At 35.5% G+C, this 18321-nt stretch overlaps 1 protein-coding gene across 5 annotated transcripts in view; it reads right to left on the minus strand.

Annotated features, from left to right (window-relative positions):
- The window catches only part of VPS13B (vacuolar protein sorting 13 homolog B), a 431489-nt gene that overhangs the window by 226827 nt on the left and 186341 nt on the right, over nucleotides 1-18321 (minus strand). For 4 of the 5 annotated variants that reach the window (XM_074554422.1, XM_074554441.1, XM_074554407.1 and 1 more), the window contains exons 20-21: nucleotides 9596-9705; nucleotides 976-1123 (exon numbers count right to left, since the gene is read on the minus strand). In XM_074554422.1, the coding sequence (XP_074410523.1) occupies nucleotides 976-1123; nucleotides 9596-9705 (258 nt within the window). The remainder of the gene's footprint in view (nucleotides 1-975; nucleotides 1124-9595; nucleotides 9706-18321) is intronic. The other variant, XM_074554431.1, reaches the window with a different exon arrangement.

Raw genomic sequence — 18321 nt, forward strand, 5'->3', positions numbered from 1 at the left:
TGGTAAAAATGAAGGATATTTATGAATTAAATGGAAGGCCTCGAAATTAATCTGCTGTTTTACTACCAGTGATAACATGACAACATCACTACTATTAGTATGATAACATCACTACTATTCAGCAAACATATTTTATGGGTTAGTGCCTTTTAATCACAAAATAGCATTTAACTACCATTAATGAACAAGACTGTAATCTTAGTTTCAACAGATATCTTTAAGTGCTTCATAATAATCTGGAAATAAACATCAATGCAAAGGAAAAGAGAATTTGTTCAGAGTATTTCAGAATGATCACTACAAGTCTCAGCTGGACAGTAATTTTTTTGGATGATCACCTACTTTACTTCTTGTAGACAGTACAATATGAATAAATACACAACAAATTCCAAGAAAACCATATTATCTTGATCAGTGGTAATGAAGTTTCACTTCAGACTCTTAAGTGGACAGAAAATACCCCTAAAAAAAAGAATTTCTTGAACTCCATAGGCAGAAATGCCAAAAAATGCACTTTCTATGGGGAGTGATTTTGAAAACAGTAAATTTTAACTGTTTATGCACAAATCTTGACTTTCACAGATGTCAGACTTTAAGCAAAGTAAATAGACTAATTGAAATCAGAGATTAATCACAGTCTGAAATCTGACAAAATTATGGACTAAATATCAAGGTGAACAGCAGATATTCTACTGAAAGCAGATCTTCTTTATCTCATTTTACAAAATATGTTATATTAGACTATCAGGGCCCCAAAGACAGCACTAAGCAAAAATGAGAATAAAAATAAACATGATAATAAAAATAAAAAAAAAGACCCATTTGACTATTTTCAATTTTAGAAGTTTTAATTTTTCTAAAGCTGAAAAGTTGTTTCATAGTACTTGCACAGCTGATGCTGGTCTGTTGTGGTGCCACACTACCAAGGGAAGTTGCAAATGCAAAATGGATAGTTTCAATAAATGATATATATACCTGTTACTGTTTTTGTTTTGACAGGACTGCTGGCATACTCAGAGGCTTGATTTGACTGCTGCCTTGCCAAAGGTGCACTTCCAACTGATGCTTCATCCTCTTTCTTTCGAGTTACTGACACACCAAGTGGAACAGCTCCTACAGACTGCTAGAAAAAGAAGTACCTTGTGAACCACTAAAAGGCAAAACACATTAACATAGAATTATGGCATTGTCATGAGAAACATGTTTTAAACTAACATTTGGAAATGTATAGAAGACAACTTGACACGCTGATTGGAGCACAAATATTTTGAAAACAAATGGAAATTAAATGCCAGATTCAGATTTGCACTTGTAATTCTTTATTTCAGTCCTGTTAGTCTGAGGAAAAGCTCTATGAAAACAAAAAAGGGAAATAAAACTAACTTTAGAGTACCATGGTTGTTAGCCAACCAAAAACAATAGGAATAAACCTGGCTGATGAGCAAAGTAAAATAATTATCTAAATGTTTAATGGAAACTGAAAAATTTTATCCATAGACACTTATTAACCTTCTTTAAATTCCAAAATATAGGATGTATTTATATTTCTCCATTATTGTGCTTCTTCCTAACATTTTAAATACAAGATTTAACTGCTACTGATTGTGAACTGTTGAGATTTTTAAGCATACCAATAAATAAGAACCTGTTCAAAATGTGAAACTGCTGACATATACAAAACTACAAAAGTGTAGGCATTGAAATTAAGTTTGAAGGACTGCATCCTTATTTTAAGATTAGACAAGAGCGATGTGTATTAATCTACATGGGTTCTGGAACAAATGAATGGTCTATTGGCTTTGTTGTTACTTTTTTATTAATGCAAGCAAGAATAGACAAAATTATTAAAAACAATTTGATCCTCAATGTTGCTATACAGTTGGCCCTTAACATTTTGCTGTAACATCAGCTGCTATGTAAACTGCAGATGCATCCCAGTTGACAAAAGCAGAATAGTTTTACCACTGATTTTGCAGACGGTTATCATTTAAAGACGACAAAGTTCTTTTCTAAAGATCAGACATCAGGATTACACGCATCTTAATTTTTGTGTAATTCAATTTTGTTCAAATTGGAGTGAAAATGTAATCCATATAGCTGTGTAATGAGAAACCTCACACATTGCATTAGGAATCTCTGTGGGAAACAAATTCGTGTGAGGCGGGCAATGTGCTTGTAAATTTTCTCCAATAGAAAACAGATCACTGAATTGAGCAGTGTGCAATATGTGCACACATACAAAACCCCAAAACAAACAGAAAAATCATTTAATTGAAGGAGAATGGCTTCCAAACGCCTTCACCATTTTCCACTATAAAAGTAAATTAAAGTAAGACAATCAACTATTTAATTCTACTCCAGTGAAAACAATCCATTTATATATACAGTGGTATGCAAAGTTAATAGAAAAATACTAATTCCAATGACAAACAGAACTCTAATCTCTCCTCTTCCCTCTGAACATACAGTCATTAGCTTTGTCTCCAAAAGCACTAAAAAGTTTTTCTGGAGTACAGTAACATGCCACCTTGGCATACCCTCTAGTTAAAACAACAACAAAAATCCCCATCAGCTTTGAAAAGACAACCTTTACACCACAAAAATACTTCCCACTTTCATACAGAGAGGGGATCTGAAGTTTTGTAAACTTTCATCAGACATTTTACATTACTTATTCTCAAAATCTCACAGTTTATCTGATACAACTCTCATAAGGCATAGCCAGCTGCAGCTTTCTCATGACAGCAACTGTTGAGCCACGATTTGGCAGTTCTGCATGCAACACCACAAGAACATTGACTTGCCAAAGTGAAGCAAGAATTTCTGAAGAATGAATACAGACAATACAGGACAGTACAAAAGACAATAGGATGGAAATACTGCCTGAAGAAGCTGTATCTATTTCTGAACCACTGAAGAAATGGATCAGCAAAATATAATAAGTTACACTACTAGTTGAAGAGTGAAAAACATCAAGGCTATCACAGCCAGATAAAGCTGGAAAAAATTATGACCAAATATTGAGTGCTGATCTGGACAATGAAACAGCTGTTTTATCTTTGCTCACTGAAATCAAGCCTGATGTTGCATTGATGACACCCAGTACAATCTTGTCAGGTTTTTGGCATGAGATTTCTGGTTAAAAGAATCCAGAAGATGAAAGATCAGCATTGAACTAGATGGAAAAGGATCATCAAGATTTGGGGTTTAGCCACAAACTGATGAGGAAATTATGGCTTGGGAAACAGCAGATGACAAGAGCCCCACAGCTGTAAGAAAAGGCGAATCTGATGGGAAAGGAGACACTGCAGGCTAGAGTTATCATAAGCATTTCATCACAAGAATCCAAAAAGCCAGCTACAAAGTAGGATGTACTAAAGCTTAAATACACCTACTTGGGATTGAGCTTTATGAATACTAATTGGTAATGTTACAGAAGATACAGAACGTGTAACAAAGTTCTGGAACTACAGCAGCTTTTATATGAGACTGTTTTGTTAACACAAAGTCAAAATCAGATTTTGTTCTAGAATACTGACAGTTTTATCAATAATGTTTTGTGGCAATTATATACAGGATACTAGAATAATAACAATTCACATATTTCAAAAGAAGAAAGGTTACTATTTTTCAAATGTAATTCAGTTTTTAAGCAGTAGCTAAAAAACTATAGATAAGCAATCCTTTTCTAAATTTAATCTTTATTGGCACCAATAATCTGACACATTACATACCATGTGAAGTATGTGTACAAAACCACACACATATATATGCCATTTAAACATGCAAATAGATCAACAGATACCAATTTTTAATTTTTTTTTTTTTTACTTCAAACTATGTGGTCAACATGACTTTGGAAATGATAAAGATCTAAAATCAGAGAAAGGCTCAGAAAAATAATAGCTAAAAACAGCTTGCCAAAAATACAACGGGCCAAGTATTTCCTGATTTACGTGGAGACATGCCAATTAACTAAACCTAAAATATCTATAAAGAGGACTAATTTGCCTTAGGTGAATTAATATTTCATTTTCCTTGGGATTTTTTTGTAATTAAATATTTTATTTCTGAATTACAATTTCCCACAAATGTGAGGCTGAAGAGACTGTAGGCGGATCTGGGAGCATGAGAAATGAGTTTTACAGAAAATGTGAACACCTGAACAGATGAATAACTTTCATTCAAAGGATACCTATACAGTCACCTTCCTGAAAACAAACCAAAGGCAAAAGAATGTTCCAAGATAGGAACCTAAATATTATCACTGGCTTGTGAACTGTCAAATTCAAAAGCTCGTGCCCAGACATGAATGGCTGTCCTTGAGATGGTACAGAAGGCAGTTTTCCCATGAGGTGGATGCTGCATGCACACCGACCCATGGTTACACCTGCAGTAGCTTGCAGCCAGCAAGCAGCAAGAAAAATCAACAGAGTCTTTGGAGTGGGGATGGATGGCAGCTCTGTTCAACACATGGTGTTTATTGAACATCTGAGATCACTGTCATGCAATCACTATCCAGCTCACAGAAGAATATTTACATTTGCTTACAAGACTGTCCAAACTGTACCAGAATGAGCTGTGACAGCAAGAAGGATCCACCCTGCCTATCTTGCAACAAATTCTAATGACATGAAAATGCAATCACTGTCTGATTACTGAGTTACATTTAATTGTGTTGATTTCTAAGATTACTAGTACACCTAAATTGTTTCAGAGGATTCAAATAAAGCAAGGCATTAGACCTAGTTCCCAATTAAAATTAAATAAATGAATAAAAATGCACGAATAAAAATTAACTGCTAAATAAAGAAGACTTGCTTGACCCCTGGTGTGCACAAAACCACCTTCTTTCCTGGCAGGTGGACTTGCTAATTCAGATGAAATTCTATGATTGCTTCAGGTTGGCACTTCAGGTATTGGAAAAGTGTTCTGCTGAAATAAAAGACTGATAACTGATTAGCTGTAATGTTTCCAAACTTATTTGGTGGATTGATGTCAGCCAAGAAACCCCTCATTTTCACCAATGAGAGCATTCCATCAACAGTTTCAAGGGGCCTCTGAAAGCAGAAGTTACAAGCTTTCAGTTCCACGTAGCTTTAGTTCCTTAAGCAAGAAGCAATTTCATTTCTGTATCCTTCAGAAACTTAAATGCCTTCATGGGGCAAGAGGTGACAGATCCTGATAGGGATAAACACAAAGTGCTTCTGACCTGCAAGCAATATCAGAAATCAAAATCTGTCATAATTTGAGAAATCTCTGCACATCAAGAAGGGAATTATGCTTACTATAGGAACATGCTTGTTTTACCAAAGCATTTCCAGCTATTTTTTCAAGGTAAACAAGGCAACACAGCTTTGCTCTCAACAGCCAGCTTTGCTGCAACATGGAATAATCCTAAATTTGGGTACTGAAACTTCCCCTTACCTTCTGTCATTCATTCATTGCTGCTCATTATCACACATCTGGCCCTTAAAGCATCAAGGATGTGCAATATTCCAAAAGTCATTCTAAGACAGAACAATTTTAAGGATCTACTTGTTCTACAAAAGATTACTGATCAAGTCATAAGAATAAAATTATTTCATCTTAGTCAAAAATTCCAGGGAGATCTCTGATGCAGACTTCTCAACAAAGTACCACCTGAAGTACAACACCAAGATTGGTATTACCCTCAGTTCAGGATGAACTTTCCATAAAGCAGTGAAAGGATTTTATAACACAGTAAAATTCCTAAGATAATGGTAACGAGCAGAGAAAAAGCAGAGTTGAAGCAAAAACCACTTGATTAAACTGAATTGTTAATGACTGATTTTTTTCATCTACCTACACAGCTGACAAAAAATTCTTGGGTTTGAATTGGGATACACAGTGTTCCATGGAGCAGATGTTCAAGAAAAGGAGAAATCTGGATTCTGAAATGACATTCCAGTGTTTTACAGCATGATGAATCTGGGAGAAGTGCAATGTCTTTCTCTTGGTTGTTTTGATATATGACTAAAAATGTTCACCCTGATCTGCTGGGTTTAGATCTACTCTGTTACTGAAATGCTCCTTACATTAGGTAGTAATACCTGCACATGTATGGAGCAGCCAAAAAAATGGACAAAAATATGAACAGTACAGATCTATACTAGGCATCTATGAGTACATATTTTTGATAATTCAGTCTTTCCCTAAAATGACTCATTTTAGCTCACAGAAAAAATCATGTAAGAAAAGTATTGACAAGTTCCAAAGGCTTTACATAACGTACATTTGAGAAAGATGACAGACACTGATTTATAAATTTATTGCAAAAAGTATCACACATACTGACTGTCCCATATCAAAGTATAGCTAAGGCTTCTTATTAAGGAAAAGAAAGTCTTCAATTTTTTATCTTGCAAAGCTAAGTATGGGCTTTTAAAAGAGAGCAAAAATAAGAAAACGGCATTGGTTTAAAGAAATAAAACAAGTCACAGCTGAAAAAGTCTTTAAAATAGTCATAATAAAACACTAAAGAATACTTGAAAATTACTAAAAACAAGACCTTGCTGCCATAAGACTCACCAGAAAAAAATCTTCCAAAAAAAGTCAAAATAAAATATTAAATTGCTGAAAACAAGGCCTCTAAACTTGGCTTCGTTTTGCTTTTCATTTGGGAGTCATTGTTAACAAGCTATAAACAGCACGAGAAAAAGAAATCACTCCATAGCAGTATCTTTGCTAAATTCTGGTCAAATTAACCTTTCATAAGCTTTTTAAATTCTTTTATAAAGAATTTACCTTCTCAACAGGGCATTCAGACTGAAGAACCACAAGGGGTTTAGGCAGATAAGCAATTGGTGCACGAACTACTCCCACACACACTGTCACTACACTTACAATCCATAGTACAAAACCAATCCATACACACTCAAGCACTCTTAAAAATGAATGCCAGCATCACGGCCTTGGTTACCACACCAGTTGGACAATTCTCAGCTGCAGGGCAGCAAGGTGCAAAGAGAGCCTTGCCTAGCAGTAGTCCAACAGCAATAAATGAAGAGGGGCTGCATGCCCCCCACACCCCAGCATGGCAGTCAGTCACTGTTCTGTTCCAGCTGAATAAAATGTCACTGAGGCCAAAGAGACATTGAAATGTTCTGAGTTTTGTAAAAATGCAGCTTATTATGTTCTGTATTTCTAACTTGTCATGCTTTCAGTTAAAACCAGTTACAACAGCCATGGTGAATATTTCAGCAGATATAAAATACATTACTACCAAATTGGCAGTATAACCCTAAACTCAAAATTCCAGAAAAATAGTTAAAAGGCAAATAAAAATGAAGAAGTTCATGTGTAAAGGTGTCCCATCTCTGTGGGGAACCAGACAATCTCAGCCCCATCCTGTATGAAAACAGAGGTTTACATGACTACAGCTGTACAAATAGATAAATTAATAAATAATTTCATTTAACTTATTTTATCAAGTACAAACTTGATAAACTCAACTATAAACTCAAAATTATGAGTTTAATGTATACACAGGGCCAAATGTACTGAAAGATTTTCTAACTCTGTGTTTTCAGATAGAACTCACAACTTTGACTTACACAAAATGATAGAGCAAAAGCAGTGTTTTAAAACTTAAAATGTCTTAATATTTAAGATCTCTGAATCATACAAAGAACTTCTAAAGAAAGTCTTGTCTTTTTTTTTCCATTGCAATTGGGTAAGACTGACAGTTAGAACAGAGGAAGGTAAGAGCTTTACCAATCAATAACATTTTGACAATAACTCTTGCTTGAAAGCATTGTATCTTAAGGCTCTTAATTGTTCAAAAATTAGAGCATATAGAGCATTTTTGTTTGACTATACTAGTTAGATTATGGTAACAAGCTGAATTTTTCTAAAAAATAAGGCACAAGGCCTAACTTTGACTAGAATTTTTATTCTAGGATAATTACAGCATTATATAAAGAAAAACGTCAGTGGTTAAGTATAATTTTTTACAGGTACAGTTTCTTTTCACATAAAGTCTCTTCATGACTATTAAAGACAATTTAATTTGTACTGTTACATGCAGTTCATTACCACGGTCATGTTAACAACGCAAATGGTATGACATTGACAGTTGAGTTTATAAACTCATATTTAAAATAATTTCAAATTGCTAAGACATTTTAATAACATTAGGATTGTAATGTTTACAATTAAACATTTAAAATTACAGTAATTGTAATCTGAAATAGATGATGAAAAAATTTAGAAGGCTGTATGAGGTAATGACATAAGTTACAAAATAAATACTTTAACAAAATTTGGCTAAAAATTTTACCACTGATGATCAAACCAGGGACAAACAAGTTTCCTAAAGTAGTCACTTAACCCATCTAGTCATCCAATATCAAAAGAGAAAGAAAGCACTGACTAACAGCTGATTAAATACACTGATGTTAAAGACAGACTTAAATACAAACACTTAAAAAGCAGGATAAGCAGGATTGATTACATTTTGGAAGGCTGCATAACAATAAAATGTAGATAAATGGTTTGTTTTCCAAGGGACTTACACCAGGAAATGTGCTGCTCCAGTTGTGATGCAGGAATGAAGAATAACTCAATACTCTTAAAAACAGAGTACACTTATTAAAACAATAATAAAGCTTCACTGTCACAATGAAGTTTTTCTGATGCTGGTGCAGACTGAGCTTAATGGGACTCAAATTAATGTTTGACAATTACTACCTAACGAGGTAATTTAGACGCAAGAAACAAATGTTTACAAGTAATGTTTATCCTCCCACTTCAGGGGCCCAGAATGAAACTCCTCTGATGTGTAGAGTGTTCTACAGTTATAAGACAAATATTGAGATTTTTACATTTGTCACTTTATAACTGACCACTGAGAAGTGAGACTGAACATCACTGGTGACATCAACCACCAGTTTGATCAGCTATAGCACACTTAAGTTCTAGGAAATTCTACCAAACAACAGTAATAAGTAAGTTTAGTTTAAGGGAAAACCAGTGTTCTTTTCAGGTCAGGAATATGTGGCATGAAAATCAGGGTTAAGAACATGTCAAGGGAAGCATTGCCCCACGCAGACCCCCAGCCTCAGCTGCTTCTATCTTTGTCAAGCACATATTTGCATACGATTATGCAAATATGTATTTTGACATCATATACAGAATCTGCTACTCACTTCTGTCAAATTGTGAACTGTATGGCTCATCTCCTATTAAAACGGGGTTTATTAAGAGTGCTGACTTTATAACCAGTGATACAGTTATTTGATAAATCATGACAAATTTTAAAATATGATGCACTATTTAGACTCAAGGCTTATGAGGTCTCAGTAGATAAGAATAATTGCAAAATAATATTCCTAGAAGGTGATCACAAACACATCTTCTTTGTTCTTTTAATTAAAAATGAAGAAGTTGCGAAATTAAAATTTTAATATGCCAACTTAACATTTTAAGTATTTCAAAATAAGATCAACAGTACATGCAACAAATCACAAGGAAGCAGTCACAAACTACAAATACTTGGAAGAATGCACTATTTGGCATATATAGAAGTGAAAGCTTCCCCTCTCCCCATCCCTTTTCCTCCTAAAATACATACCTGCTGAATGTGCCTGCTGACTCGTTTCTGAGGTTGGTAGATAAGCCACGTATACAGGACTGGATCAACATTAATTGCTAATCCTTGTACACTGGACAAGAGAACAGCACCTGCACACCATAGAAAAAAGAAGAAAAAATTAAACTACCTGCTCAAGAATCTCCTTGTATGTATTCAGTTTTCTTGCAAACAAATCCTCTTTAATGAAGACTTTCAATTGGCTTGGACTACATATATAATAAATAATAATACATAAAGAATAACTTCAGTAACATATTCAAAGTGAGAAACTTACCAGTACTATATGCACATACAAAGAAATGCAGCAACTTGTATATTGATTTATTACAACTTTTTGTCAAGAAAAATGCTTCTTTTCACAAAATTGTTTATGCAACTGAATACATGCAATACCTTCCCTCAAAATCTCAGCCAACATTAACACTCTGCAAAAAATGAGTCAATAAAACCCTTGACAGAATACAATGCAGGGAAGAATACAATGCATGACTCCCTACAACCTCAATTAAAAAAACCCCATGGTCTAGGACAGTGAGTTCTTTTAATAAAGACATGCCTACTTCACACTAGCTCTGCCCAAAGTTCAGGACAAACATTTTTCATGTAAACATGGTCATGAATATTCTTTACAGGATGAGTTAGGCAAAATAAGGCAAATATTTTAACTGACAACACTGGCAGCCTCCATACTGTGAGCTCTTTGGATATTCCTAAGCTTTACAATATACCTTATTTTCTTTAAATGTCACTTTCTAGGACCTAGGATTACAAGACAGGGCTACTTTATTTCTTAAAAGTAAACTTCTAGTTTTCTTTTGTGAAGAAAACCTCACATGGAAAATGTTAAGGCTGGAAACAGGAGAAAAACTACATCAGTACCCAGAAATATTAGCATATACATCAAACCATGCACACTAAAACCCTAATTATGAAGCACTATCTCCATTAAACCTGCATTAAAAATCTGATTATACACTGGTGAGGCTTTTTTCCTAACACTACAGAGAATGTATCTATTGCAGCAGAACATAATTACAGAGCTGTTCAAATCAGAAGCAAATGGGTTAATGGAATACAAAGGTAGCAACTATACTGAAAAAGTGTAGCAACTAGTAGTAGGCAGTTATCTTTTCATATAAGCTTTGCATTTTTACTACAAATTAATATATGAAATAATGAAAAAGGTAGCAAAATAAATTTAAAACAGAAACCCTGATTACTGGAATTTCCCATCACCAAATTCCACAGACTTACAGTAGTTCTATAATACCAAGAATCATAGTTCCTAAAGCAATATACACTACATTTACTCTGTGGTATACAATGTAATTATGCAGCAATCTGAATTTAATAATAAATTCAAATACATTCAGAAAGCTTGACACACAATTCAATGTACTTTCCAAAAAACAGTAAAAACATGTGCCTCAAAAGACACATCAGCAAAACTGTAAATGGGAAATTAATGAAAAAAATATAAGTTATGAGTTTATTGTATATAACAAAATTTTAAAGCCAGCTGAATTCCAAATGGCAGAAGACCCACCAACCTGGGGTGACACAAGCAAAGCCTGATGAGCACAATGGGAAAATGGCAGTCAGGAAACACACAAAGATAAATCATCTGCCTAGCCCAGGCTTGGAGTTGGAACACACACTGTGAGGAACTCCTATATACAGACTAGTCCATGTGAGCTGAAGGTTTTAAATGTCAGTAATAAACCTTAGAAATAAATCTGCAGTTAGAGGCAAAGCCAATGTCAAGTATAAATGGGTAACATGCAAGCAAGAGCAGTGAATATGCCTTGTGGCAGGATGTGCAGGAAACTAGAAAAAGGAAGCAAAAGGTAACAGAGGATTGATAAAATATATGTTACAATCGTTATCTTTTATAAGATATTTATATGCCAATGTAAAAGACCCCTGCATCTTTAAGAGACACAGCCTGTTGTCAGCAGTACTTAATGAAAGGTTTAATACACATGTGATACAGAAAGTGGGAGACAGACCTCCCAATGAGTGCAGCACAAAAGCAGCCTACAGGCAAAGTCAACAGAAAATCCCACATTTCTAGGAGACTCCTGAAAAGAAAAATACAGTGTTACTGCAGCACATCATTGTAATAACTTAACAGAGTTTCTTGATTACTGAGAAAAACAGCTACAGCTAAGAAGTTCAATACCAGTAAGTCAAGCTTTGAACTGAAATTCTCCTTTCCCTTCAATGAAGTCAACATTAGGACAATCCTATAAATTCAAAAGTAAGGCAGCACAAATAGCAAACATTCTTCTAGTTATCTTTTGATAGCTTGTGCCCAGGATATTAAAAAAATAAAACAAGCAAACAAAACAAACCCAGCAGAAGTACTCAGATAAGCAGTTACATCATTTGCCTTTCAGTTTGACTGTCAGGTAACTTCAGCTTCCTACTAAGTCACCTCTGTCACACCAAATTACTGAAATTTACTGCTGTGTTTGCTACTCAGCCACTATATTTAAGGGCACTTTAATCAGCTATGTCAGGTTGTTTTCCGTGTAACAACTTTCTTCAAAATGAGTATCAATTAAAAAAGTTTCTCAGATTTGCCTCCTGTTTTCATGTCAAGAAATAAGAATACTCCCAAGTTTTTAAGGAAGTTTTTACTAATTCGAGGATCAAGCTTGAAGCTGGCGGCAGACTCCTCACATGCCTAAAACAAATTTAAAAATTGCTATTCTGTCTCCATCAAAATGCAATGCTCGAGTTCCCTGGATTTCATTAAGATTGTGGAGAACTTTCTTTTCTTCCCCTCCCCCTTTTTCCTTTTAATTAAATTTACATTTCAGAAAAAAAGCAGACCTTAGTCCCATAGCATACTAGGGTTTCCTTTCCAGATCTCAGTTCTGGCCAGAGTTATCTATTACATCTATCTAGCAACAGATTTGAAAAATAAGTATCGGACCCAACACCGTGTAATCTTTAATGTTTGAGAATTTCCTGAGTCATGGTGTCATTTGCCAGGCTCAGCTTGGGCAAATAATTTCCTTCCTTCACAAATTCCCACTCTCTCCTGAAGGAACAGAAGACGGGGAGGCTGCAGTGAGGCAGAGGAGGACGACGAAGGGAAGGCAGCAGAGCACAGCGATGCTTGGCTCTCTCATCCTGTGGATGAGCTTCTTGCAAGATCTCCTTGGATGATGACAGCTGCAACAACAGCACTTTTCTTCCCAAGGGAGGGGGCCCTGCAGACGATAACTGGGGCCTCCAGCTTGGGCTGGCCCCGCTGCCACCTCCTCCCACTTGGAGTGCTGAGCATGGGCTGCTGGAGGAGCAGGGACGAGAGGGGTCACCAGCCTGGGGCTGCCCCATAGAAACTCAGGGGAAAAAAGTGGGGAAAACAGGTACTGTGGTACACTTCTGGTGAGGTGGGAGAGGACACCCACCCTGGCAACACAGCTGCAAAGAACAAAAGCCAGAGGGAAAGGCAGGATGGGTGTAATATGGCAGAGTCCAGCAGTAGAGTTGTGGAGCTGAAGAATGTTCAGTCATCACAGAAGAACAGGAAAGGGTCTCAAATATCAAAGAGACACAAGAAAAAAATGAAAAAGCAGGACAGTGAAAAAATAATGTGGAAGTGAAGGAGGACTTTGGGAAGGAGAAGGGACGTGGCAACCCTTGGCAAAAACCACTTTTTGGAACTGCCAAAATCTTGTGAATGAGTAAACTGCATTACTGAGTCATTCTGAACAATCTGGAGAAAAAAAATACCAGGAAGAGCAGACAAGAATCTTGCCATTTATGCACCTGAAAATTATTTTTTGCCACAACCACCACCATCCTGGCAGAATTTTTTCCAAAATTCTGCTCTGTGTGTATGCAGTATCCAAACACATTTTAATGTTATTTCCAGTAAAAACTTCCAGTAACACATTTCAGAAATCCTCCTATAAAATAAACTGAAAAACCGCTATGGGAAACTGAAGTTTGAGTTGATGTACATTTTCTGTAAGGGAGGGATTACAAATATGAACAAATGGAGTGACCTACAATAAAACCTAATTCTGACAAGATATGTATATTTTAGTAACTAACTTAAAAAAATACTACACCATCTTGCTGTATAAACTGCACCATGAATTATTTTAGCATTGAGCACTCATGACTCCTAGATTTCACATGACACATGAATGATATTTAGATGCTAACAGGTTGAATTAGCATCATTCATTTAGTACCTAATTATTTTAAATGATACCTGAGAGAAGAAATATAATTTTTGCTTTTTTTTTCTTACTGTTTTGAAGGGCATTTTCACTAAGGCATACTATAAAAATGCAGATTTGCATATTACACCCAAGTGAAGAGTTCTATTTTATACAAGTATGTAAGTAACTAATTCTTTCTGCTGACTCAAAGCAGATGCATTGTAAATCCCTAAGTGTGGAAATATCTAAGTCTGTTTAAATTTAGCCTGGAAGTTAACTAAGGGAAAAAGACTCCTCTTCAATACTCTGCTTACCCACATTCCAAATAGGCTTTACCAATTAGTTATCCTGTGGCACCACAGCCATTTTCAGTAACATCCCAAAATGAAGAATGAGAGCTGAAGATCCAGAAATTGCAGTTACACTGCACAAAAATTAATCATACAACTTTGGTATACTTTGGAATATCAACGGCAAAGCCAATTTGACTGTCTTGCAAAATAATCAGCTTATCTAAGAGACACTGTCCTGCATTTCATCCTCCACTGCCGAGTCACACAAGGGAAACAGATACTTCAAACCATATCAAAGTTTATGTGGCTGTAAAATTATTTTTACATCATATTAAGTTAATAAATTTTGTCAGACTACTGAAGTATATGTCTGCATGTCTCTCTATTCAAGGTAGACTCCAATGCCTACAGATGCAAATATTATAATTTTATCTCAGAAAAAACTCCAAGTCTACTGTACTTGCATAGAGTTTTACATTCACCAAGTGCTTAAAATAACTTTGAAATCAATTATTTTATTTGCTTAGTCCAATACTGGAATATTTCACTAAAACAGAAGTAGTGGATTAAGACTTTCCCATTAACTAAGGCACTTTGGTCTGTAATACCAAACACAGTTCTCTCATAAAAGTTATTCTTTACCCAAGAATACATACTTCACAAGATTTTAACACCATTCTTTTGTTTTTTTAATTAAAAAAGCTTTTGATATTCAGAAACATTTACTGCAAACATACTTCTACAGCTATCATGACCTTCTAATGCCTATTGAGGTTTACAGCAGAAAACCATTAAAAAAGGGGGTCAACATAATTATTTTTATTTTAAAAATAGAGAAAGTGAGGCAGAGAACTGCATTTATCAAATCCCACAGCAGAACCCACCGATAGAATTCAGATGGTAAAGTCATAGGCCACTGCTAAGTGGCATATATATTGGCCTACTGTAGCTAATAGAAAAAAAATTTAATGTATGAGTCCATCCTGTGTTAATCATAACTAAATCAGAGAGGTCTAATTTTAATATAATGTTCTGATAAGCCATCATCATATTTTTAAAGACAAAAGTGTCCTGTCTTTATCAATATACATACTCAAATGTTCACAAATGCTGAATTACAGAATTATGCCATAGAAGTATATTCAAAGATGTAACATAATGAGGCAAAATAAAACTGCTGGATACACTGTTTAACACAAAGTGGTGTACATAAGGCATCATTTTTCAATGTACAAGACATCAAATTTCTGCAAATCAATCTGCAGAAAGCCATATCAAATCAATATATGGACAACAACCTTCAGTTATTTCACATCATCTCTGATGTTAAGAATGGAACATAGTCCATATAGCATTTTGTTTTTCTTACTGAGGAAAAATTTTGTGATATGCTGAGTTAGAAGTTTTCACAAAAATGCTAGAATGTTCATGTTTAATTTGTGTGCTGCATGTTTTTGAAAGAAAAACAAGTTATCTTGAAAGGCTTCTTTTTTCCCAAAATAATTTGATCAAAACTTTAATTTCCCTTAGAGAATATGGCGTGCGGGTTCAGAGAAACAGTTTAACAGGCAGTAAAGACCAAAAAAAAAAAGAAAATGTGTAGGCAGCTGTAGTGTACAGAAATATCAGCTTTATTTTGATTACTGAATCATCTCTATGAAAAGGTAATGGCAATATTCCTATGATGAGCTGCACAGCACCTCTTCCTTAATTCTTTCTTTTTATTGCAAGAATATCTCACTCAAGTATCATTTCCTCCTGTTCACTTTTAGGTTGTTTATATATTTAACCATCATACTTACTATTCTGTAAATAAAAGGAAAATGAGGAACTCTAAATTCAACTGACAGAAAGGACAAAATAGATAGAAAGGGAGAACATACTATAAGGACTTTAAAACCAGCAAGTAAAGAAAATTGGAATGCTTTCAAAAACATGAAGTGTTTAGAACATTTTGTTTTACTCATAAACAAATATGGGGAAATAAAGCAGTTGAGTTTCCCAGAGAGCTTTGTTTCCAGTAAGACTGCAGGGTGGCCCAAACTGACTGGAAGCAGAGGCTGTTAATGGACACATTGCTAAAAAAGAAGGTATTCAGAAACTCAGTAACACAAACCAGTAGTTTACAAAGGTCTCTACCAAAATCTGGTCCCTTTGTCTCTTCCTCCTCAAGTCCCACTCGAAAACTATCTAGCAGGCACTATTATAAATCTGATCATCAATCTGACTCTCAGTCATAAGACTTGACACTTCCTGACCAGGTTTTCAGAATGCTAACAAAGGCCTGAGAATTTTAGCTTGTTTAGCTCTGTGACAAACAAGTTCAGATACACGTTACAATGTCAAGGCTGTTTCTTTCTATTTTCTGTATGTAGTAGTACCACTTACAGTTACTCCTATGGATCAAGAGTAGACTACATTCCATTAAAGTAAGAAGTGTTTGGAGCTCTGAAGAAATTGAGGCAATTTCCTAATTTTTTATTTGCTCTACCTGAGACCTCCTCAGTTCCATTTGAAAGGCTGTTGCGGCTATTTTTTCATGTTACAAAGATTTTTAGTCTCACTTGTAAAACACAGTAATTCCAATGACTGGATGAACTACTAAAAACAGACACTCTCAAGCAAATTAGGAATAAAATCTTCAAATGTTTTTTATTTATCAAAATTTTTGCTAATTACTTTATTTAATAGACTTAAACTAGAAATCAGAGGAGTCGGGCAACAAATCCTAGCTTGCATTTAATCTCTAGTATTACTTTTGGATGATATTCTATTCTCCAAAAAATGGTGAAAGATTTAGTGTTAAAATAAGAAATACTCTGGCTCAAAATCTGGTGTTCTCCTAGAAGAACAAGTTCAAAGCAGATTTAATTATGTAGTCCACTGGAATTCCCTATTACAAATTCCACAAGTTGTTTAATCACAGGTTTTTTTAAGAAACTAGAAGGGATAAGAGAGAAAATTAACTAGATAAATCACAGAATATGCTGAGCTGGAAGGGACCCACAATGATCCTCAAATCCAATTTCTGACTTGGCACAGGACAACTCAAGAAAAGCATCATGTGTGTGAGAACGATTTGCAGACACTTCTTCAAGTGTCACTTCAAGTGTCACTCTGGCAGGCTCGGTGCTCAGACCGTTTCCCTAGTCTGTTCCCTCCCTGCTCCATGACCACACTTTCCTGAAATCAAACCTAAACCTCCCCTGCCTCAGCTTCATGCTGATTCCTCAAGTCCTGTCACTGGTCTGAGAATGGGTAAATTATTTAGGAGAAAAGCAACAGTCCTAGGCAAACATGGTCATTTTCCCTACGGAGAAAGCAGAGCCCTGCAGGGACCTGAGCTGCCCAAGCCACTACAGGACATCAATGTGGTGACCAGCTCTGCTGAGGTAACCAGAGTAATCCTGAACAGCGCTGACCCAGGAACTCCCAAATATCCCACCTGATTCAATACAGATAAATACACTTCTCCTGCCGGTGTTGTTGCCTCTATTTTAACTTCACATGTAAATGATAACTGAGCTGACTGCTTTGCCTAAGAAAACAACATTTCTGTTTATTCTAGAAAAGCGTTAGATCAAGGTTCAGTAGGAAGGAAGGAACAAGCAATAAAACAGAAAATATCAACTATGCCACTGCATAAATGCACTGTGTACTCAGAACACTGCATCCAGCTGCCATCAGCCAAAAGGGTCAGTTTTAAGCATACAAACCTGAAAACTTCTGTTTCACAATATCATTTATTCATTGTTTATCCTCCCTGATTCACTCTATGCTCCATGCCAAATGCATTATACATTCTCAAAATCCCAGAGCAGAAAGCACAGAAATAAAAGAAGTATTCACACATACTGGTTAAACAATTTTCTTTTCATCATTGTTTAGGGATTGCTTATTTGCTATAGTCAACTCAAAGCAAATGGGTTTTGAAAACCTCCAGGTCCAAACCACCTGGATGGGGACCTCGGAGACAAGCTGCAATGTCAGAACCTCTTCTAAAGGCAATGTCATTTGTAGGCTTTTATCACTACAGTGTTCTAGGTAAGTGTGAATGTAATTCTGTATGTTTTCCAGAAGCTGCACTTTACAAGCAGGTTACATGGACGTTACTGATGAAGATACCAGAGTCTCCACATATGCAACAAACAAGTTCTAACCACTGTAGACAATTCTGCAGAACAGTTGATTAAAAAACCCTCCAAAGTCCACACAAACTTCTGTGGAG

This window comes from Zonotrichia albicollis, chromosome 1 (genome assembly GCF_047830755.1).
Source record: "Zonotrichia albicollis isolate bZonAlb1 chromosome 1, bZonAlb1.hap1, whole genome shotgun sequence".
Taxonomy (NCBI): Eukaryota; Metazoa; Chordata; class Aves; order Passeriformes; family Passerellidae; genus Zonotrichia; species Zonotrichia albicollis.